The following is a 25213-nucleotide window of genomic DNA, read 5'->3' as shown; positions in this document are numbered from 1 at the left end:
AGACTGGCGTTGTTTGTAAAAGGATGTGTATGCTTTGTACGAAAATGATCAATTTTGCTGAGATATCGAATGTTCATGAGGGTACTTAACACATTTGCAACCGCTGACGTAAAACTATGCCTTGTTACAAGGTACGGTTGATCGCTGTCGAAGTAAAATTGCGTCACCTTACAAGAGTATAGGAAGGTGGTAGATGTTTATATAAACATACGTTACAAAAAGAGAATTAATTAATTAATTAATTAATAAAATTAATAAAATTAATTAATTAATTCGAAGTAAATGTTAAACCAACCAAAAGGGAGAACCTTTCATCAAATCGATAACATTCCATTATACCAGCAACCGATTAATATTTATCCACTATTCGGCCTTTTCTCCCAACGCAAATGAATCATTCGAACCGCGATATTCCTATAAATTATCCCCCTCCCACACCCTGTTACGATCCACCCTTTAACGAAGAGAACAAATACGTTGCAAACTGTGCGGCTATCGGTTCGCGAGGAGCAACGTGTACGACACAGAACGATCGGCGTAGTGAGCACGCGCTGCAGCAACAACAAGCCGCGGCACAATCTGTAAAGAGAAGAGAAGAAATGAGAACCTGACGAAAATAAATCTTTTGGTCGAGACGTCGGAAAATCCCCGTGCAGAGCCGTACCTCTTCATCTTCCGTGGATCTTCCGTATGGTGCACTCGTCGATCGATCCTATCTCGCCCGTCGTCGATCGTGGAAGTGAGCCAGCCTCGATAATGCCGCGTCTACTTAGCAATTCAACCAATAAATTAAATATCGAAGGAGCCTGCAAGGAACTTAAAACGTTATCGTCGAGTTCTCGAGCAGCATCGTCGACCAGTACACGTACGCAGATCGGTACGCATCTCGCATTCTCAATGACTGCCATTAGCTGTAATTATCCGCGAGAGAAAGAAAAAAGAATTCGCGAAGGCATCGCGAGCACGCGTGGGTGTTCCACTCTTACAATCGTTCGGTGCGTACGCACACGCTTCCTCCTCTTTCATCGTCAACTTCTTCTTGTTCTTCTTATATTCCTCCTCCTCCTTCGGTTTCTTCTTCTTCTGCTGTTGTTACTGCTGTTGCTTCACCTCCACCATATAGGCAAACCGGGCCTGGATACGCTTGCTCTCCGTTAATTTATTTAAATTGCCGAGTACCAAGTGGCATGTGGTACCAAACGATTCGAGCCGGTATTGTCGGTGAGCTCTCTTGTTATTTATCGGCGCGAAATTCCGTTTCAGGGATTTTCGTGGCAAGCCTGCCGGTGAAACCTGCACATAGGTTTACCACGTTCTGCCTTTTATCCTCGAGCATGGTTCGCGCTTCCACCATTAAGCCACGGTGAACGCTATTGCTCATGGGCCATGGTAGTAACGGTGATGATGAACTATAAACAGTAGTTCGATATCGAAAGTGGTAGACGCATTCTTGTTTCGATCATTAGGAACGTTCCAAAAAGAAAAAGATATGAAAAGTAGTAAATAATGAATTTTTATTTATGTTGATTTATAGATTCGTTTAAGGCAGAGGCATCGTCGTCGTATGCATAGGATGAAAGGTTTCTTTGTTAACGAACGGATTATTCCGCTGCTCATATATGATATTTCATTATCGTAGTTCGTTCTTCAAGTACTAACGATGTAATACATTATTGTGATAATATTTTCCTGGCTAGTATATTCCTCTGGTAATTATTCTTTATTCAACTTGGAATAGTTTATTAAGCATTTTCAGTAGCAGTTTTATCAAATGATCGCTGATTATATATTTAATAGGCACGTTCAATTAAGATACAATACTCTTTCGTTATCTTGAATTCTTCACATGGTTTCTGTGGAAAACTAATTATACGACTTTTATTATAAAATTTTCCTTGCCCTTAAGGAATAATACTGAAATGAAACAATCGATTTTGGTGAAATTTATGTCACTGAATATTGCAGAATGTGCCATAAAACACAGAACGATAGTGCCACAGAGAATCAGATTTTCAAATACGATACTTTGTAAATACTAAACGTCATTGATGTAGTTAAATGTAGTATATATTATTCGATTCGCATCAAACAATCAAGCACTTGCGAGCGAAACTTAACTGTATAACGATAGTAACGTTATACGAATACCACATTTATCTTGGAATGCAACATCGTACGTTATGAACGCCAAATGGTACAAGTAAGAAAGGATGCACCGCGTTTAAAGTCTGTTAATTATTACTGTTAAATCCCTATATCTTTAGAACTAATTACACTTTCGTTCCAGATACACACATAAAAACATTTCGCTTCTTCCGCACAACCACAGTTTATTCTACGTTTTGAATCATCATTATTATTGCAAGTGACTACTATATCAAAGAATTTCTCCATAAAACTGAATGATATCTCTTTGTAATCGTTATAATAGTTTTATGTATTATCACCCGAAAGCGATCGATTTGTAGAAAAAATTAGAATCATCGTCGAAAAGAAAAAGTAAAAAATTTTTCGATCTAGCCCGTCAATCTAACGATTAAATCGCGAGCGATTTCGATAATTGCTTTCTGAGTATGTATATATATTCGTGACGATGAACAAAGAATGTCTGCATATAGTAAAATTATAACGAATGCAACATGGATCGAGCGAAACAGGTTGAACAATAAAAAAAATGTACGCGAAGACCCCTATGATTCATCTTTTGAAGGAAGAAAAACAACGTGCCTCGAATTAATTCATTATTTTATTTGCTTTATTCTATTTACGTTACCTCATGCTCTGCCTATGCAACAGAGTAAAATGAACCACTTTTATAAATAAAAAGATTGTTCCGTTATTCTATTTACTTTATTTTACATATTTACGGTGCATATGCAACTCCGATTCAGGCGTATATACAACGGCATAAAACGAACTGTTCTCATAAATACTTGGTAATTATATTGTATGACCTGAAAGGATTATTTATTGTTTCTGTCAGTAGGAGAGGAAGGTTCCTGTCACTTTCTACTTCTTCATACTTTGCATCCTATCTAGTCAGCTGTCCCTAATGACTGTTAAATACGTCATAGCGTGTGATTAATATTCCAGACCGACCCTCGACGTTGTTCTTGCCGAAGAAAGGGAATACGAAGCGCAAGAAAAAAGAAAGAAAAGCTACAGTCCCTTTCCTTTTCGTCTCTTTTTTGTCTTTTTTTTTTACTTTCGCTTTTTTCTTTCCCTTTCTTATAAAAAAAGGGATATCCTGCAAACTACTTTGATCCAATTTTAAGTTAGTTGTATCGTTGTTGACAATAGTTGAAATCATGTGTCATGCTAATCATGCTAGTGAAACAAGTTTATCTTCACACTCTGATTATTATGGTACGATGACGGACGTTGTATCTGGAATTATCTTGAATAACAATTTCCGTCCTGTTCTACGGTGACACGAATAAAACGGCCATGGTAAGAAAAGATGGCGGCAAATGCGCGTCATAAACTTTTATGGATGAAAGCAATAGCATGTATATATGTATATATATATCCTTATAAATGCACGATTGGGAGCTTAATCACTGAACAACTATTATATATATATATAATTATATATATATTTATATATAATATATATAAAATAGTTGTTTAGTGATTAAGTTCCCAATCGTGCATTTATAAGGAACTTGTATTAGTTTAGTATGAAAGATACCTGAACAAACAGTTAAAAATAGTATATTACTACATATTTTACATCTCCGATGTATACGTAGCATGATTGTTAAAATTTATTGACTAGGAAAATCAGAAAGTACGTTCTATTTATATCTGCCATCAGAAATACAAAAGATCTACTAAAAAAGATTATTCTTTAAATCGTTCTTCCCAAATTCCTCGTTTCTCGTTTGTTTTATTACACTGTAAAGGGGTAAGTAATACATATCTCTATAATTTCTATCTACTTATAAACTTTTATATATCTTTATACACAAAGCAAAGAACGAAAGCTTATTCCCTATAAATTAAACCTTATAAATTATTCAGAACAAAGATACAATACTGGACTGAAAGAAAGGATACGTTCGTTTCCCGAAACATTTTTATTATTATATTATCCATTTACAAACAAGGCTTCGTGAGTCCTACGATTAACTAATACAGTTAAGCCGGGAAATAAAGGAGACGGATCTCAGGAAAATTGGAATTCCATCGAACTGCTACGACCGATCGACGGAATATCGCGCGATAAAAATTAATATAACAACGTCGTTTGCTACGTGGAATACGCAATGCCGCTAAATGTCCAATAGGAAAATACCCGTCAACGTTTCAACCCTTAACGCGGTAGTTAAGTAACCAAGCTTATTACTAAGCGCTACCATTATCATTGAGCTACCATACGTACGAACGAAAGTCAAACAAGACCCAAGGATCGTGCACCGTGCATACGCTTCTAGCTTTATTATATAAAAAAGAGAAAAGGAACGCGACGCACCAGCGGCGAAAGGTGCTCGCGAACCGTACACACAATGCTCCCTTCACGCTTCTCTGTATACCCTTGTCTTATTCTCTTATATTCTCTTTTTCTTTCTCTCTCTCAAACATTTTGTTTCTTTTATATACATACACACACGTGCACACACTCTTTCTCATGCTCGCTCTCATTCAAAGATATACGTTTAAGTTACCACCTTCTTCTTAAGCAGCATCGTCGACAAGGTCGTGGTTAAGTCGATCTTTGTGGGTGGGCCCTGCAAATCGATCCGCGTTTCACACGTAAAACGCCGCGAATCGTCACTGTCTCGCAAATCGTGACGAGGCGCGTCGCCTCCAATTAATTACCTTAATTGCGACGAACGTTACAAATGTTTCAAAGAGGTACGGCTCCGTCGAGAGAGAGATAGAGAGAGAAAGGGCCCTGTCGCGTCGTTCGGCCCTACCCCGAGAAACGTTTGCAAGGCGTGGAACTGATCGATCCCATCGCGACTCACATCGCTCGAGACTTTGTATTGATTTCGTCTTCGATGTCGGACCTCTCTGCTGAGAGATACTTCTGATGCTTAAAACACGGAATAGATATCATTGTTTGTCATTAGAGGCATTCAAATTGTAGCGCAAATTTCCGAGAAACGAAACGATGCAGGATAAGAGAAAATTTGACACGCGATAAAGCAAGAAATTTCGATAACAGTCGTTAAGGAACCTCCGTGTTTTAAGAATTAAGTCACAGTTAAAATGTCATGCTCGCTATTAGCTAGATCGATTAAATTAAAGTATGTAATCAACCTACAACTATTACACGTAATGCAATTACAAATAACAGAGCAGAATTTGACAAATTTCATCCCAACATCAGGTAAACATTTAATCTACCGATGATATCTTTTAAAGAGACCTGTAAATAAATTGGCAATGAATACATACTTATCGGAGGTACTGCTATCACCGCATCCCTCGAAGCAAAAGTATTTCAAAGTAGATCGGTCTAAATTATCACATTTGCATCATTCTAAATTTTCATATGAGCGAATTAATTTTATTTTATAGATTATATTAAATTTCTTTCCTTTTCGTAAGCTTTACCCTACCACTTCGGACACGATTCTAGTACCATTTCTGACCAGTGACTGCAACTGTTGTGCAGCTCCCTGAAACATAAAGAATCAATAGGAATATCATCGAGCTGTATAGTTGAGGAGTATTATTAAAAAAAAAACTGACGAAAACTGTAATAGATAACAAATTCATCTTTCTAAATTATGTGCGCTAGTCGACAGAATTCAATTACGTTTGGGTAAACGTAATTGGATGTAACGTGACAGGAACGTCGGGCTGGTTGCCATCTGTTTCCTTCATCATCTATCACCAACGAGCGTGAAAAACGCGAACAGCGAGGAAATTAATGAATAACGAAAATAAGAGAACAACTTACGCTTATCGCAGCACCGAGAAATTGACTGAATGCTCTGGTAGCACCAAATAATGCGCTATTTCCAGAATTATCACCGGCTGACTGCGCCGGCGTACCGTAATTGGAGAAAGAACTGAAGAGAGGTGGTGGATACGTAGAGCTTGGTGACCACGTTGTAGTGCGTATCCTTGGTCCTGAGGTTGGTCTCGGTGTCACCGTCTTTTTCGTGGTATCCGTTGGTCGGGTTGCAGCAGTAGATGCCGGCCTTGTCGTAATTGTCGAAGACTCGCTAGCAGGGGACGCGGTCGGAGCAGAGGTGACGCTCTGCCCGAGACTCTGTTACAAGACCAGCAATTATTTTCTTTCATCGCGCCCCGCTCTTTGTTGCCTCGCGCTTCGCCCTTGTCATTCGATTAACTATCGCCGAGCTCGCGTCTAACTGGACCAATTTGTAAGAATTATATCAAATTGTTTGGTGTCGTTAAACTTTCCGTTATTACACTCTATGCATTTTTGCAATTAGAAAAGAATATAATTCCAGGATATCCGAATACCTGCGTACTTTTTATGTAAGAAACAATTTGAATAATATAATTTAATCATAAAAATTGATGTTCAACTATCCTAAAGTTTCCCAGATCAGTTTAATTATTTCAAAAGTTCTTTATCTTCAGGTTACTTAATTGAGTAAGCTTAAGTCGGATAAAAATGGTCGTTCTAAGTAAATTGATATAAAGACTATAGTGATTAATCAAAGTAATGTTATCTGAAATCAATAACTAAATTCTACGAATCGTATATTTGCAACATGTGCTAAGTACATTGCTGTTAAGATTTCAGTACGTTACAAACTATTTAATTGACAACACTTACGGCTAACTGGAGTTGCTCTCTAATATTGTTGGCCGGAGTTGGTGGTTCTATACCTTGAGCTTTCAATAATGCCGCCAACAAAGCGGCGTTACTGACTTCTACCGTCGGTGATGGAGTTGTTGTTGTTAAAGCTCGACCGCTTAAAATCGCTCTTAAAAAGGATTGATCATCCTGAGTTAATCCTGGCACCTTCTTCGAACCAGTTTTATTATCTATAACAAACGTAACACCACATCTGATACCAATCGTTTCCGTGATCATATTATTACAGAATTTCAGTCAATTTTATATATCATATCCTACCGTAATTTACCCTACATCTACAAGTATCGTTTTACGACTTACCCTGTTCAACAGCTCGCAGAAGCTCAACTATGAACTTTGCATCTTCTTCGGGAGAATAGGTCGACGTCACCACACCAGGCAACCTCGGATTTGGATTATTAATCAATGGTTGATCGGTGGTCGAGATTGTAAACGGCGTATTCACTGACTTTTCCTGTACAATTGAATATGGACTGTTTACTTGAATTTTCGAAATGTCCACATTTTTCAGAGTCGTACTAGAGGAAATTGTTGTCGTTTCTAACTTTTGCGTGGTTTGGATTGGTTTCGGCATAATATTAATCGACTTTTGCGTGGTTTTTGGCACCGGTTTAGCTTTTACGGGCTTCGGAGTTGTCGATGATCCGAATAAACCTCCACCGAGGAGAGCCTGCCACAGAAGACCACCAAAGCCTAATGGCGCCTGAGTGGTGGTTCTAGGTCGAGGAGTGGTTGCTAGTTTAGCTTTAACAGTTACAGGAGCTTTAGTGGTGCTGATCAAAGTCGTTTTAGCCGTGGTCGAAGGAGAAGCCGTGCTTATTTCCACGCTTCTTCTGGTACTAGTGGTTGTAACTGGTTTCCAAGTCACTTGCACGGGTGTCAAACTACTAATTACTGGTCTTTGACTGGTTGGTTGCTGTGTTTCTACTGATTTCCGCGTGGATGTTGAAACTGTAGACGCTGGAGACAAATCGATTATTATTGGCTCAGAAAGAGATGTCGTTGCTGACTTGTAAATCGAATTTGGCGAAGCATTTTCGATACTGATAGCTTTTGGTGATCGAGTCGGTCCCGGATTTTTCAGTGCCAGTTCCAAAATCTGAAAATAAAATATAAAAAGAAAGTTAGGAAATGACAATTCTGTTCTACACTGCGCAGATTTGATAATGCTTCTCTTTAGGACACCGTATATACGTGTATATACATGTATATGAGATATTTAAAACTGGATACCCGTGAAAGTATGGTATGTTTTATTTTATTCATTTATCAGAACGTAAAACACAATCGAATCAAAGCAAATTTCACGTACAAAAAAAGGTTTCGCTTTCCTATACTTCATAAGTCTACAGGAATATTCGGAACTTTAATACGGTCATATTACGACTACTCCTTTTACAAGTCAAATATTTCCAGGAAAAATATTCTCTTTATTCCCACTACAATGAGGACTAATTTCATTATATGATAACGATGTGCGTACTAATAGCGTTATCGTCCAATGGGCTATTTATTGCTATTATATTAATGCCATCTACGCACGCATTAAGTTCTGTCGACAGACAACGTTAACGAGAGATGACATATTAAACGGCTGTTGCGAGGAATAGAGAAGGCCGCTGGCAAGGACGTTCCAGTCCATTCACCGTGACTGGTCGATCATATGATTGCGATCGTCGCAGATCCGTCATTATGTCTTTCCGAGAAGGGCGTGACTAAAGATAATTTGCGATCTATCGAATTTTTCGTCTTGTACGACTTCCACCGTTGCAATTTTATTTATACGTTGTGCAGAAACACGAGAAAGAAGTTTATTCTAGAAGTGAGAAAAAAGAGAATCGACGTGATGTAGCTTAGAAGCTAAAGCTCGATCTTATTAGAAACAGAATACAATTCGTTGCACAGTCATATAAAGGAGTGAAAGGATCGTTTAACGTTAGCAACGCGACTTGTTCCTTGGTTTTCCCCTCGAACGATCATTGTATTTTGTTTTCAAGGAAGATCACAAGTTTACTAAGAATCTTATTTTTAAAATTTCTTCTACTTCATATTTTTAAAGAAACGTGATGTTCTATGTAGTATAACATATGTCGGTCGCAACAATTTATTCATTTATGTGTATAAAATACAGTAGTATCACATTTGATCAAGGTCGAGATATAGTAATATTGTTTCAATTGAAATTTATTTATTAGGATATACTGAATACTTCGTTTTTATATTTTATGCACTACGTAATTTATTGTACACATTACTTACCTTATTTGCCAAGAGTTGCTCCACTTGTGTCAATGTCTTCTGACTGGTACTCCGTGAATTACTCTGTAACTATGTAAAAAAGTATATGTATAATATACATAATATTTTATAGAAATTCGCGTAGTTATTAGGAATACGTATAAAAATTTATCTACTTACCAACGAATTCAGGAAGGCCAAATCATCGAATGTAGTACCGAAAGCATTTTGCTGTCGCGTATTCAACAAATTTTTTGATAAATTAAGTGAATTTATTTGAGAAGAAGTTGGTGTTTCAGAAGTAGCTCCTGCCTGTGACGCAATCATCACCCTTTGAACAATTGTTGGAGGCTCTGAAGTGATGATAGGTGCTGTCATCGTGGTAGTTGTTGGCGTCATTGCAGCCACTGTTGTTGGAGTCATTGTTATACTTGTAGTGGTAGTTGTAGTGACAGTCGGCGTCCTTATAGTTGTAGTTGTTGGTGCCATCGTAGTAGTAGTCGTTGTTGGTGCCATCGTAGTACTAGTTGTTGTTGGTGCCATCGTAGTAGTAGTTGTTGTTGGTGCCATCGTAGTAGTAGTTGTTGGTGCTACTGTAGTGGTAGTAGTAGTTGTCGTTGGTGCCATTGTAGTAATAGTGGTAGTAGTAGTAGTAGGTGCAGGAGTTGTAGGTGTAGTTGTAAGTGCAACAGGCGTTGTTGGTGGTGGTGGAGGGGGAATGGATCCTATGTTACCTCTTGGAACTCCAATCGTATTAGAAAATGGAGTAAAAACTTCGACAAATGGATTGATCGGACGAGCTAAGGCTGGGCCATTTGGTTCTGACAAATCGTCCTGAGAACGAGAGCCATATATATAATTTCAACGAAATATATCTATAATAAATAATATGAAATAATTGAAGTATAGAAAAAGTAATGCTTTTTCAAGGAAGTACGTAATTGTAAGTTGATTCTGAAAAACAGTGATTCGAAGGTAAAATTTAATTAATACGAACCAGTCTGTTTGATGTCACTGAAGCTGTTATTATCGGCGAGGAGGTAGTAATACCAAAAATTTGGTCCAAAGGATCCCTCCATGGGAATCCAGGCGGAGCTGTGACTTGACCCCCTGCTTGATTGTTCAGGAGATTCTCAAACGATGGTACAGAAGGTGATGGTCCTTCATTTGCAGCAGTCTAAAGAAAATAATATACATAGATATGTATATAATTTAGAAATTCAAAATTATTATTTCACGAATAATAGTAAACTTTGGTTTGCAGATTTTAAATATTTTACAAACAAATCAAAACTACCCAAAGAATAATATTTCGATAAAATATGCAAGATGAAGAGAAGAAGCCGTTGAATTCCTCTTATTCCTTTAACTTACAGCTACTGAATTTATATTCACACTGAGAACGCGCGGGTTAGAGGTGGAAGCCCCATCGGTCCAATAATTGACGAACTTGTCCTGAAACATTCGACGTTGCTCTTTTTTTCGCTGCAGAGATATGTTGCAGCGCTGAAAGAATCAGCCGCAGCATCGTTGTAAATCATGTTCTGTCTCTCTTGCTTTCTTACCTGTCCAATGTACACGGAGCTGCGTTGACCTCCGGCCTCCTTCGTCCTGGTGGCCTCGTCCCTCTCTCGATCCTGGACGATACGACCGCCCTGCGAATCGGTCGGCGGTCGACCGGTACTTACTATCGGCGTCACCGACGCTGTCCTCATTTGCGTATTCAGCAGGGCATTGCTCTAAACAATGCGAAACCATACCCTTCGTTCTTTAAACCTTTCAAAACAAACTTACATCTCAAAAACGATACATGAGAAACTTCTAATAGCGAAACTTCGATCGATCGTTCTGATTTCATAAATAGGAAAAATTGTAATCATAGCAGAACTTCATATTTTTTTTTTTTTTTTTGTCGAAGGTGAAGAAATCCGTATGATAAAAGTGCAGTGGTTCTCCTCCGCTTACCTAGTAACGCGATAATAATAAATAAGAAACGATCGATTAATATTTCGCTATATTGTACGGGCCTCGGTAAGTAATCGGTGGGAATGAACGATGAATGAAAATGAAATATTTTTCAAATCCTGTTCCGAAGAGTTTATCGAATACCATAAAATTATTAATTTCTTTCTTCATTTTTCTCATTTTTTGTTTCCCTACTATACCATATTTCGCATAGAAAGTTTAAATTTCAAATATTACAATTTTCTGAACTGAAGTAATCGACAATGTAAAGTGCACCTTCAACTTTACTAAACATAAAGTGCGTTTCAAAGTGCGCGGTGCATAAAAATAACAAGCATGCGACATATATAAATAATTATTCACAAATTTACAGTGAAATTATATACAACTCCCCATTATACAAATTAAAAAGTTTTATGTGAGATAAAAAAACATGTTGAAGTAGGCATTGGATAAATTCTTTTTACAACGATACCGAATCGAAAGAACGAATTAAAACAACGTGAAGTAAGAAACGTAAAGAATTGAAAAGAGAAATAATAGATATAATTAATCCACGCGAAATTGGAAAATTAGTACTACCAAAGAATCTACTTTAACAAAACCAAAGCGTTAAACAAAAAGCAAGTGTTCTGTGCCATTGTTATCATAAAAATTACGACATTATAAGTAACGAAAAAAACTGTCATAAAAAATTTACATACACACGTGTATATGAATACAATGAATACAAGACATAAAGAACGAAGAAAAGATGTATATAAATGAAACATAAAATAAATCAACAAATCGAATCTCAAATATTTACAGAAAACCCCAAATATCTAAACAATTACGAATATTTACATCCTGATCCATACACCCAAACGTTGTCAGACTTTTCCAAAAACAAATTTCACCCTTTTACACTTTATGCAACAATGACACAATAATTTTTGAAGCAGAGGCAAAAGTAACACGCGAAATGAGAAAGAGACGACTGGTTCACTTGGAGTAAACCGTATATTCGCACGAGTTCGAGCGATGCACGCACGGCTAACGATCGATGATGATGAACAGGTGGAATAAGAGATACCATTTCGTTGGTGCTCGGGACACTAGCAGGGGTACCAAGTGGTCCCGTATTATCGGGTCCACCTCCATTGGGGCCGACGATCGCGTTACCAGTAAGGCCAAGATCAACGATGCTGGGACTTTGGACGTTTCTCATTGGTTCAGCGACAGGTCTATCGTTACTATTGTACACCGGGCCTCGATATTGATTGTAAGTGCCTTGGTTAGCCTGGTTATAATACGGTCTGGGTGGTGGCCTGTTAGTGGTAGTGGAAGTGCTAAGTGAGAACACAACCTCGACCGGGTTCCTAGGTGGATCCGGTATTATCGTTCCATTCGGGTATTTTCGAACCAGCCTGCCGTCCGGGAAGATACCGAATATCACGTACGGGCTGTCCACGTTTCTAGCATCGATCAGGTTGTCCTCTGGCCGCTTTCTCACGATCGTTTTGTTCGGGTAGATTCCATACACTAGGTAGTCTCGTAGAGGAGCTCTGGTAGTCGAGCTTAGGCTGAAACGTGGGGCAGGTGTCAATCTGCTGCCGCCGAAGCGACCTAAATAAGGCGTCGTGGAACTCTGAGAAGCTGGCCTAGGTGGAAGGCTAGTAGCTGTCGGCACGGTCGTTCCAGGGGTAGCTTGCATGGACACGGTTGTTGCTTCCGTAGAAGCAGAAGTTGTATTCGTGGAGTCGTTCGTAGTACCTCCTGACATTGTGGTCGTACTTTCCGACGAAGCAGCTGTCGTCGATGTTCCAACTTCGGTAGACACGAGATTCTCTTCTATATTGACCGTAGTAGTTTCCGTCACAGGGGTGACGGTGACGACGTCCATTCTCGTCGTTTGAGGTGTCGATGTCCCCCCGTCAGGAACGCGTCCTGTACTCGTCGACGTCGCTGTCTCAGTCGTGATCGTCGTCGTCGTCGTTTCGACCGAAGATGAAGTGGTTGTAATGAGGGGAACGTCGGGATACGATGAAGTGGGAAATTCTGAGGACGTTGATGAGACGATCGAAGTATCTGGGATCGTAGGAGTTGTGATCTCGGTCGTTTGGCGGATTCCCGAACCTGCCGTCGCTTGGGCGGTTGCTGATGTCGTATCCTGGAAACGGGCAACAATAGTTGGAGATTTGTTTTCAAGATTTGGGGTCGTTTGGGGGACGTTTTCGCTGGGTGCATTAGTAGTAGTTTCCATGACGGGAATTGTAGTCGATGTTAGCGAGAATTGGTTAGTAGTGACTCCCATATCGTCAATAGAGTTAAAATCCTGCTGCGAAGTGGTTGTCATCGATGACGGGGTGGGTTCGGGGGTTTCGTTATCAGCGCTTTCGGTGATCAAAGATGCCAACTGAGTCGTGGACTCTGTTGTTTGGTTAGTTTCCACTTCTACCTCATTTACACGTTCAACCAATTCTACGGCAGATGCCAATGTGGTTTGTTCGAAGGATATTGATGGTGTCATAGTGATCGTATTTACAGAGGAAGGGGTAGTTTCGGGAGCTACGGTAGTTATTTCAGGTTGAGTAGTAGTGCTAATGTCTGTCATAAGCCGTGATGTTACGGTTGTGAGACTGGTTAATGGTACGGTGACTCCTGTAGGTTCAGTGACACTTTCTGTAACCTGTTCGGAAACTATTTGAGGGTTGGTCGCCGTGATCAAATTAGACGAAAACAAATCGAACGTGTCAGTGGTTAGCTCGAAATTCATGGCGAATGTGGTTGTCGTTTCTGAACTTTGTGTGCTGGTGGTTGTCTGTGTCTGAGTCGTGGTATTGAGGCCAATGTCAGCATCGAACGATCCGCTAAGCGACAGAGTGACTCGTGGCTCAATTTCTGTCTTAAACAAGGGGGTCGTCGATTCTATGATCTCGGCAAGGGGTCTTAACGCTACTGATGTGGTTTCGGTCTGTACGCTCTCTACTTCGTCATCGGGCATGTTACTTCGAGGGGTTGTTGTCAGTGTATCTGTCAGATTTTCAGAAGATACGATTGTAGTAAAGTCTACCTCATTCTGTGAGGGATCAACCGGAATAGTAGAAGACTCTACATTTTCTGACATGGTATTTAAGGAAAAAGACGATGTCTCTGCAACTTGGGTAGTGCTAAGTTCGTCGTTGGACAAGCTCGGTCGGTATATCTCGTTTTCCATTAAGTTATCTAATCTAGATGTGACGTTTGAATTTTGCCCGGCTATTTCTTCCTGATTATCGTTTATCTCATGCGAAAAGAGTGTTTTGGCAATGGACATCAACTCTGTTAGTAAAGTGTCGTCGGTGGAAGTGATCGTCGACACAGTAGTTACATCAACACTTAACGGGGAAGTCGAAGAATCATTTGAATCGCCTACAGTGGTCGAATCTGTGTTCGATACTGTCTGAAAGTCTTGTGTGATTGTTGTAGATGTTATTGTTGCTGGTGTTGTGGTTGTTATTGCATTTATTTCATCCTGCGTGTTGACTTCCTGAGTAAATACCATTGTGGGTGACGAAGCAGCAATTGAACCTGCGCTTTGGGTAATTACTTCTTCGATCGTTCTTAAACTTGATTGCTCCGTTGTAACCGATGACGGGGTAGTTGTTCCCGATTCTCCTTGAGTGATCGTCGTTTCATCCCTCAATTGCGACAGGGACTCCAAACTACGATTACTACTCGAATTTCGTATCACGTTCGATGTTTCCGTCGTGGGAGATAACATCGTCGTCGAATCTTGACTCGGTACCGTGGTCGTAGACATAGTTGCTTGCAATCGAAACAGGATATCTTGCGCGAGATCTATCAGCCTGGTTCGAATAGTGGACGTGGGTATCGCCGTAGTTGTCTCTATATCGATCATATTACTCGAATCTGCTTCGGTCGTTAGAGCATCAGTCGAGCTAATATCGGCTGTCTGAGTAGCAGTGGTATCAGACAGCGGTATGGTATTAGACTCGGGATTTTCAAACGTTGTCGCTGTGTTGGTGACAGTTGTCGAAAAGGTAGTCGTCTCTATCATATTCTGCAAAGGGTCTGTTCTTGACGTAATATCGATATTGCCAGTCGTGCTCTGCGTTGTCGTACTAACAGTGGTGGAACTTGTATCACCTTCGAACTCGGTACTACTACCTTCGGATGTAGAACTAATAGTCGTAAAAGCATCCGTGGTAGAACTCACGGGTTCCTGATTGGTCGAACTGTTATCTGCCGACATGGAAGTCTGAACATCTTCCGCACCTTCGACGTTCATCGTCGTTGCATCTGTAGACCGCAGAAACGACTCTGTGCTAGTTGACTCAGTGACAGACATGGAATCGACGTTGGTGGAAGTTTGTTCCGTAGTGAAGGATGAATCTCTACCGATGGAAACTCGTTCGGTATTGGAAACCGATTCTGTACTGGTGAAAAGTTGTTCGGTACTGGAGGGCGATTCTGTGTTGGTGGAGGCTTGCTCGGTACTAGAGGACGATTCTGTGCTTGTGAAAACTGGTTCGGTCGTTGAAGGGGTTTCAGGGGCTCCTGTGGTAACCGCGGGGATGGAGTTGTCCGGATCCTCGGGTAATCTCGGGGTCTGTGTGCTGTCCTGAATAGTGTTCGCGGTGGTGTCTGATGTCTGTGGGCTGATAGTTGCTACAGTGGGGCTTGTGGTGTCATTGTTAGCGTTATCGCCGATATCGTTAACAGCGGTGGCGTTAAAGTCTACCTGGGAAACACTACCAGCTTGTTGTTTTTGTAGCTGTGCAATCGCGTTTCCCTGTAACTGTTCGTTCCTGATGCTGGCCGACTCCAATGCCTGATAAAGGGTCAAGAATCTCGGCTCGCCAGGACTTGAGACATCGATTGGTGGGGCCGAACCGGAGTTCTAGAAACAGAAATTACGTGCGTGCATGGGGTGCTATACATTAAATTCGGTGCCGAATCGGAATTGGTGACTTCCTTTTATGTACAGTTTCTACGTTGCGTCAATCGGTGTATTTACAATGGAACAAGGGATCTAAAGTACGCGTTGTTCGTTCAATAAGATCGACAGTTGAAAGATAAATCGATGTAAAACGAGGGATTATGAAAGTACACCGGTCATTTCGCAGATTAATTGATCTCATAATTGAGTGAGCATACACCATCTCTTGGTAGAAATACGAACTAGCCAAGGAAGAGGAGAAACCGAGGTTGCTTTAATGCATCAAGAAAACACAGCTGTTAGCAAAGGAACGGTGAGCTAGAAACTCGTTCTCCGAGCGAAGGATCGTTTATACGGGCAATAGAGACTGGTTGCCCGCTCACTTTGATTTTTTCCTTTTTATCATAGCTGTTAATCCTCTCTCACAGAGGTCTCCAGTGATATGTCTTTAACAACAGTATCTTCGAACAACATTGAAACGTGATTTCATTTAACGGAGATTTTAAATATTTTTAGAAATTGCTAAGACCTGATAAAGAACGGGTTAAGGATAACAACGATCAAACCGATTCAAAAATAACATATATCATACGATATTTGTAGATGTCAATTGACGAATGTATTAAGCAATATGAAACTAATTTGAAACCTGAATTCGGACAACTTGTTACAGAAAACCGAGATCGAGGCTGCATGAAGGAGAAGTGAATTCGTGACCTTAAGTCGCGTATCCTTATTTTCATTCATAATGATTTTGATCCACCCACATGTCCTAAATACCATCCATGTTGAGACACTTTTAATACAAACACATGACGCAGCGTTCATTTACTTTCACTCGTTAACGCTTCGAACGCTGTGAAACGCGGATCACGAAAATTTGCCTATGTAATCGGAATGCGCTCGTATTAGAAAGTCAAGTCCCGTTACGTCGAATTTCAACAAAATGTTGCTTCGTTGGGAGTATAGTCACGTTACGTCTATTCAATTTTCATAAGTTCGTGGATATCATCGTGAGAGTATTCATCGAAGTCAGAATCGAGCAAACCGACTTACATCGTAGTCAGTACAGTGATATTCTTTCATTACGATTTTCTGGATTTATAGTTTAGAGATCAATAGAAGAGTGTACTTTTGAACTGGCTATTGCTTCTCAATTATGGCATTTCTCTATCTACCTTTAATAATTCTGATAGTAATTTTGACATGATTCGAAAGAATAATTTATGGACGCGATTAAATAAGAACGAACAACTGCATGTCGCGTGCGATCCAAAAACCAAAATATTTATTATCAAAGATATATATATATATATGTGTGTGTGTGTGTGTGTGTGTATAATCTTGTATAACACAATATATGCATTATGGTGTAAATAAAACAACGTAAGTACCTGTACATATTAGTAAATGCAAACCCATGATAACAATTAGCATGAATCACAAAACTAAAAATAAACGTTAATCACATAAATGGTTATGTACTTTTTATTCGTTTTCTTGTGTTACTTATAATCTTTTTTTTATAATTTAACCATAGAAAAGGTTGCGTCTTCTAAACGAGAATTGTTCACACTATTGAAACTTATTGTGCGATACTCGTATCTATGTCGACGATATAAAATTGTACTAGCTGTATGGAATGGATAAAAAGAGATAAAAAGGAACGACTTTTAACATTATAGATAATATTTTAAAGAAAGCTCGGCAAGTATGATAATCCTTTGCGAACGATGAATCGTTATAATATTAATGAAAAGAAAAGATGATTAATAATTATTAGTAACGCGTCTGACTAAGTACAATCCGAATGATTAAATCAACGCAGTTTATTCGTATCGATGTCATTAGAATCGAGACTTCCAGACGGAGTTGTGATGACACCAATGTGATCGGTCCACGATGGTGATGCGACTGCTCCGATCTTCTCGGCTACCTTCGTGGTGAAAACCTTTTAAGCACAGAAAAAACGACCACACTGACTCACTGTTAACCACCTATAACTTTCTTCTTCTGCCACGTAATCTTACCTCGGTAATCATCGTCACGATCCATTTCTTTCACATATATACGACCTTCCATAATTTTTTAACGCTACTTTATAGTTTTCATTTATTGAGAACGAACATAATATTCTTAAATTTTCTCAATAATATCCAATAAACTTATTGTGAAAATTAAGAAATTTGCGGTGCAATGAGATATGATGAGACTAAAGAGTATCTTGCTCGAAGAAGTTAGAAAATGAATTTGAAGAATGTAGGAAAGTTTAACATGTTTATAACGTTTAATCTTTTGTGAATACTTCCTGAATGTTGTCGATATCTTTTTAAACATTTAATATCTTAACGATCTTACCTCTACGGGTGTAATTGGTGTAGTCGACGAACTAGTAATCGATGGCACGGTGGGCTGATAAATATTATTTTGTTTTCTAACGAATAATTCCGCTCCTTTGTATCTCGCACTAAAGCGGGGTGGTTGTCCACTGGGGGTGACTCTGGGTGGTGAATTCTGTTCACAAACGACAAGATCGATTACTTCAAGTAAATAAACATTTTACCGACCTAACTGGAAATTCTTTTTTTAAATAAAATTTCGAATTATTAGCAAAACGAAAGACGGTCGACATTTTATTTTTGTCAAATAATCAAGATTAATATTTACCACGTTGTTAACGTTACTGTAAGATCCGGAAAACACAGGCGTCTTGTTACCAAGGGAACTCAGCAGCGGTGCCACCGTGCTTCTCAGTTGCTCCAGCAGTGTACTGTTTCCGCTCAGAAACGTGCTTCTGGTCGGATTGAAGACATTCGAGTTACCGCTATCGCCGTTGCTGCTGCCGGTAATTCCTGGCGTCTCTTGCGCCGTCTCGTTCGCGATCTTCAAGTTTACCTGTGGTCCCTGTGCTACCGATCGAGGAGATACCGTGGAGGTCTTTAAAGTGGCGTGGTATTTTGTCGACCTCGGTGTAATGGCGATTCCTACACCGTCGACCTTCGTACTGGATTCGGTTAAAGTCGTGGGAATTTCTGAATGTCTTCGATAGGTCGCGGTTCTAGGACGAAACTCGATCTTTCTCGTCTGTGCAGATAACCCCTCCGTTGTCGCCGATTTATCATCGATAGATTTTACCGAAGATTTTTTCTTCGAATATCTGCTGGTAGCTACGGGTAGTTTCGTGGTAAAGGTTGCTTGTTCATCCGTCGTCTTCTTCTCGAAAGATTTCTCATTGGTTCGTTTGCTGTAACGAGGTCTAAAAATGGGCTTGGTAGCGCTGGTAGCAAACTTCGATTTTTTTGTAATGTTCTCTTCCTGGGACGTTTGCGATTTGCTCTGTGTGGAGGAGTAGGATTTCTTAGGTGTCGACGTCGTGAAACTTTGGTCGATCGTTGCAGACTGCTCTCGTAATTTATGACGTGATTGATAGCTATAGGATTTCTTCGGTTTGATAGTAGTAACGGGATCGATAGTCTCGACGCGTTGAGTGGAGTAAAGCGAAACCTTCATGTTCTTGGTCGGCGTCGAATCTTCTTCCTTCGACTTCTTTCCTCCACGATCACTGGCTAAACGAACCCTCGTCGAGTCGATGGTTGTCGCCGATCCCTGTTCAGCGGATGTGATCATGGACGGGTTCGTGGTTAGCGCGTACGGTCTGGTCGTTTCCTCAGCAATGGCTCTCTCTTCGATCGAGATCGAAGTGACCATTCGCTCCGCAATGACCCGCCCCTTCTTTAAACTATACGGTCTGCCGGTGACCTTTGAAGAATCATCGTGAGCTTTCCTCGAACTAGGAAGTTTCAAGGTTTTCACGCTGACCTCTTCCTGAGTGCTTTCTACGGAAGTGGAAGGCCTGTTGCGTCCCGGTACTGCGGCAGCGGGCTTAGAGTATTTGGCGACCTTGCTCGTCTCATCGACCACCGGCACGCCGGTTGGTTTCCGTTTGCTGAAAGAGGAGGCCGTGGTTGCGTCGAGATCATTCTCCTCGATGTTCAACTCTGGCTTCACTAACCTCCTAGCCAGCTCCAGTTTCATCCTCGATCTTTCAGCGAACAGAGCGGCTGACGATTTTTTCACCTGAAAGGGTCGTTCAAACAGCTCCGTTTTAAGATAGTGGAAAACCGCTGTCGAGACTGAAGCCGGCTCTGGAAGCTCGAGCGGGAACTCTGTTAGTGTACCACGGTCTCGACGAGCTTTCCATCGACAGGAGACGTTCTCAAGGTCGCTCGGAAAGCATACACTCGCAACAGGTCGGGAAACGAAGGACGGTACCGATTCGATTATGGGAAGACGACATAGCACGCGGCCGATATTTTCCTACATGAAGAATAGGAGCTTGAGGAAGCGTAGAAACGAGACGATCCAGGCCGCCATTTGACTCGTAACGAGCTCGAGCCACGATTTCACTGTACTGGACAACAACTGGAAAGTTTAATCAATGTTATCAGCACACGCGACTCGAGGATACATTTCATTGAGTGCGAAAGAAGGAGAGCGAAGTGTGAAAACGACCATTTTGTGAACGATCCATAGAGACGGTGACAAACGCGGTGACAAACTAATCGATGTACAAAATAACACAAGCCTGGCTCCAATGAAGCTTTTTCTTATTTCCATTAATCGTATGCTATAAAAATGAATGGTTAACTTCGTACTAATGTGAAACTATCTATCGTTCCAGTGAGGAAAAAAAAATCATGTATCATCTAACAATTATTCGAGGATGGTTCTTAAAAGCGCCGATCAAGCGATTAGCTGCGGTGAGGAGGTGATATAATTCAGTTTCCCGTACAGTCATGAAAGTTCTTCTGTGCTCTTTTTATACTGTAGTCTGGTTCGGTGTAAATTATAGCGATTGCAGAACAAAAGGAAACAAGTTTGTAGTTCATAGATCTTTCGTTACTTGTTTTATTCATGAATAATGACAATTTCGGGCATCGATCTTAGAAACATGGGTTTCTTTATCGACGACGTAAAATGAAATTATGCATGTTCGAGAAAATCAGTTAAATTAATCGATTTAATGAAATGAAATAATTTTTCGATATACTACTTATGGAGTTACTTTACATTCTGACCATCTATTATTGTTAATTTTGTTTGATATCTTTAAATACAGTTTTTACTCGAAGACAAAGGATTTTTACAACAAACTCAATTTCGATGTAATTACGAGACTGAAAGTCGTTCATTTGTTCATGGTTTCGAACAGAGGTAGAATGTATGATCCTACAGAATAAAAAATTTATTGACTCTGTAACAAATTGCGTTTCTCTTCTCTTATGTTTACTTTCTACCACGTTTAATTCTTTTTCTACCTTTCGTTCTAAAAAATTTACTGCTGAACCTCTGATATCATCGGAATTAAAGATAATAGAAAATGCCGAAAAGAAATTCCTTGAAAGTAAATCTAACAACTTCTGATTGTTTCGAAACCGATGCAATTAAGAAAATTATCATTTTATGTGAAAAACGTCATTCATGTAGATTTTACTTTATTATTCTAATGTGCTACCTACGAAATTTTCCCAATTTAAAAAATTTTTAAACCATTTATTCCTGTTTCCATTTATTATCATACGCGGTAAATATAAGAACAAATATAAGCGACAAATGTAGCAACGATTTAAAGTGAAAGTCACGAAGTTAAGACATCGTGGGGTATATTGACGCTCGGCAAATACTTAAGATCATTTTCACAAGAACAAATTTTACTCTGCATTCACGATTCATTATTTTCACATAGAATAATTTCTTTTGGTTGCTTCATCCCTGTCATTAACCATTCCTCGTGTCTATAATGAACAAGAAATTTAGAAGTCTAAGCATCAATAAGATAGATATCTTGCATAGAAGACCTCTTCCAGTAGAAGACGCAACTCCGAACTCTACCTATCAAAGTTACCTCGCTGGGAATAAATCAGGACGCGTTATGTTCAGGTAAGTCAAATAAACCTTCACTTTCTCCATCGAGAACCCAATACAAAAGCAACTGAACGAAAACCAAAAACCAGTTTATAAACTGCGTAATGCACGTGAGCCCTGAATAAGTCGGGCTCGATAAGTAAGAACATTTTCGCGATAAACGAAAGTAAAAATAGAAGTCCACTTTCGAAGAACGTTTCGATCAAAGTTTTATATTCATTTGGACCTTGAGAGAACTCCACGTCGAGGATTCGTCGTTCCTCGTGTTAAAGGATATCGTTCGATCCAGTCGCGTTTGGAGATGAACGATATCATCGAAGCAGTTGGTTACGATGATGTATCGCAAGATCTCAAAAGCATCTGATTTTACCAAAATCGTGGGGACGATGCAGATTTTTCACCAACCACCAGAGGAAAGCTTGTCTTTCAGTTGGCATTTCTTTCCCTTTGTTAATCGCGCATCATTGTCCAGTCTTAATTGGTCGTCAATGATGTTACAAGCAAACGATTACATAGTTCGTAGACTTTTACCTCACCAACAAATTAGTGTTGATTCCAAGGCGAAACTTTAGTACACATATTCGTACGTAAGTTGTTTTGAAGCTTTTTAAACATTGCGAAAATAGTGAAAGAAGAAGTATCTTAGACGATCACAGCATTTGCGAATATACAACAGAAGAATTATTTCTTAAACTATTAAGGATACAGTCGACATATAGATTTTTACTGTTCTTCGCAAAACACTTTTTAGCAAACAACCTTTCTTAGTTAGGTTTACGATAGTTTGAGAAATAATTATAAATCAATCGTACTACGTTTACACACATATGACGTTTTCCGAAACTGCAGCATTTTATATAACAAAATAGTAGCTAAATAAAATTCACAATGGCCAAAGCAAAACAGAACGAAACAACGTATTTAAGAATTTTCAGATACTAATGACATCGACATAAATATAGACCAAGCACTTCTATCGGAAGATAATCGATAAAACAATAATTAAAAGCCGCTAACCGTTAGAAACGAGACGCATTAGAAACGTTTGCAGTCGGTTTCTCCTAAAAATGGAAGAGAAGCTCTACGAACGCATCGAGGAGATACATAAAGGATGGTGGATACATAGAGCACAAGCGATCACGTAATACAATGATTTATCTGTAGTCTTACGCGTCGCAATCCTGTGCCATTTATCAACGTTAAGGGATTCACGACTAAAGTTTCATCCGTCAAAACATTTGCTGAAGCTGCGGTTTCGAGGTCGTCAGGCTCGAACGCCATCGAGTTGTTCCTCGAGCGTCGACCATAGATATTCCTCTCTTGTTCCTACACGAATTGTTTTGACTTCAAAATGCAAATTACTGATTCCTTGACTATTACGATAGAAACAGTACTAGTGTCTATTTTATGAAGCCGTTGGAAAAAAATTCGCCAAAAGATAAGAACGGTAAAGTGGTAATTGTGTGGTTTGTTACGTGCATGCTGATTAAGTTGTTTAGTGTTAGAAAATGTATAATACATCGTCCCATTTCGTCGCAGTCACTTGTCGTTTTTTTAATTTTTTGTTTAGTCCTTCAGCGGTTGACTGTACCATTATTTTACAACAACGCAATAATATCAGTCAGTGTCAAGGATTACAACGTCTACGTATTAAGGTACTGTCGTAATGAAAGCTGTAGACTGTTGAACTAGAATAGAAGCATAGAAATGTATGTTACACTTTATTAATTAAAAAACAAGAGAGACTTTATTTAGATGCTGTAAGCTGATATGAAGGGCACTCTGAACTCTTACCTCCAATGGCGTTCTAGAGGTGGTTTTTGAGGCTGGTATTTTCGTGTTGGTATTCTTCTGAAATAATACTTTTCGATTAGAACACACCATATTCTTTTTAGAATTCTATCAATCAGGATTGTAACGCTAATCGTTATACGCGTATTAAGTTTTTGCCATATATTGCATATATCATATGTATATTGATTCGAAAATAATTTTAAATATTTCACAAGACATAAAAGAAACTATATGTGAAACGTGTTTAAAAAGAAGTAAAGTGTTATATATAAGTGTTATATGACTAGTCGTTCGCGTGTAAGACTTATTACTTATTACACAATGAAATTAATTGAAGTAATGAGACAGTTGAGAAATCGTTCGTTCGTAATGGGAGTGACAACGCTTAAACATTCTTTAAAGCTGAAAGCATACAATTTCTTGTTTTAAGTTCTCTATTCTTTGATCAATGCAGTTTTATTACAAGTACTATTCATAGTGTCACCACTCCCCTTATAATTCAATAATTACGTTCAAGTACACATATCTGTCTCTATAAAGCTATCTATATTTCTTTTTAGCCGATAAAACTACAAATTTATAGGATATTTCGCTACTGAAATGTAAGCTTAATTCCAATTAAAAAATCCAATTAAGAAATAGAACTCACCAACTGAGTTAACCTCGCCTTAAACTCAGGCGGGTAATTATCACTTTCTTCAAGCGCCGCAATCACCTTGCCATTTCCAAAGGTTTTGTTGCCTCTTCTGTAGCTCTTGGTCGTAGTTTCAACCACAGTGGAACTCTCGTCCGTCGTTTGCAGCTTCTTGAGGCCTCTTTTCGTGCCAAACGTGGAACTTTCGATAGTCGTTATAGCTTCGGTGCTGGTCGATTGTTCGTTGGATGGTACCACTTCGTTCGTCTGATCCCTTGGCGAAGACACGATCGTCTTCGAAATATTTTCAGAATTAAAATGAGCTGGTCGCCTCCTGAGCGTCCAGCCTGGATTTCCATGCGATTGGGAATCGTTTTTCCACGAAACGGTTTTTCTAGACTCTGTCACGTTTGCAGATCCTTCAGGCGAGGGTTTTCGACCTCTGAACCCTAGTCCGTGATTGAAGAAATCCTCTTTCTGTTTTCTACCGTGACTTCCGCTTCTGCCTCTTCCTCTACCTCGTCCTGATGCTTCGAGGGTTGAAGCAGAAGTCGATAATGGTCTTGATGTTGCTCTTGGACTTGGAGTAGTCGCTGATCTTATGGTCGTACTTGTTATCTCAGAATCGGTGGCTGTTACGTCGGTAAAAACTGTTGTATCTGGCGCAACAGTTGTGGTAACATCTGTTTAAAGAATTTTTATTTATATAATTTCTATTATAAAATTCTATTTTATTATATTCTTCTATATATCTTCTGTTATAAATTATATTTGCATAATTTTTATTTATATTAGTTATACAATTTATTATTTATATAAACAAAATGTAATATTTTATAATATAATTTCATTCTTTACAGCTAATTGTAATTACTTAATTAACTGTTACGTATAAAACTGGATGTTTCACCTTCAAGTAAGATAA

At 39.3% G+C, this 25213-nt stretch overlaps 1 protein-coding gene across 6 annotated transcripts in view; it reads right to left on the bottom strand.

The window, feature by feature from the left end:
• Window positions 1–4064: 4064 nt before the first annotated feature.
• The window catches only part of LOC117161262 (uncharacterized), a 46154-nt gene continuing 25005 nt past the window's right edge, over window positions 4065–25213 (bottom strand). The window contains exons 4-19 of one of the 6 annotated variants that reach the window (XM_076619651.1): window positions 24304–24971; window positions 23655–23711; window positions 23031–23186; window positions 18603–20012; window positions 18294–18449; window positions 14535–15896; window positions 12087–13163; window positions 10612–10785; window positions 10421–10501; window positions 10044–10223; window positions 9227–9880; window positions 9068–9136; window positions 7109–7907; window positions 6764–6975; window positions 5912–6226; window positions 4065–5627 (exon numbers count right to left, since the gene is read on the bottom strand). In XM_076619651.1, the coding sequence (XP_076475766.1) occupies window positions 5559–5627; window positions 5912–6226; window positions 6764–6975; window positions 7109–7907; window positions 9068–9136; window positions 9227–9880; window positions 10044–10223; window positions 10421–10501; window positions 10612–10785; window positions 12087–13163; window positions 14535–15896; window positions 18294–18449; window positions 18603–20012; window positions 23031–23186; window positions 23655–23711; window positions 24304–24971 (7439 nt within the window). In that variant the 3' untranslated portion in view covers window positions 4065–5558. The remainder of the gene's footprint in view (window positions 5628–5911; window positions 6227–6763; window positions 6976–7108; window positions 7908–9067; window positions 9137–9226; window positions 9881–10043; window positions 10224–10420; window positions 10502–10611; window positions 10786–12086; window positions 13164–14534; window positions 15897–18293; window positions 18450–18602; window positions 20013–23030; window positions 23187–23654; window positions 23712–24303; window positions 24972–25213) is intronic. The other 5 variants (XM_076619652.1, XM_076619654.1, XM_033342656.2 and 2 more) reach the window with 5 other exon arrangements.

Source organism: Bombus vancouverensis, chromosome 6, assembly GCF_051014615.1.
Source record: "Bombus vancouverensis nearcticus chromosome 6, iyBomVanc1_principal, whole genome shotgun sequence".
NCBI classification, from domain to species: domain Eukaryota; kingdom Metazoa; phylum Arthropoda; class Insecta; order Hymenoptera; family Apidae; genus Bombus; species Bombus vancouverensis.
This window is presented reverse-complemented; position numbering and strand designations above follow the sequence as displayed.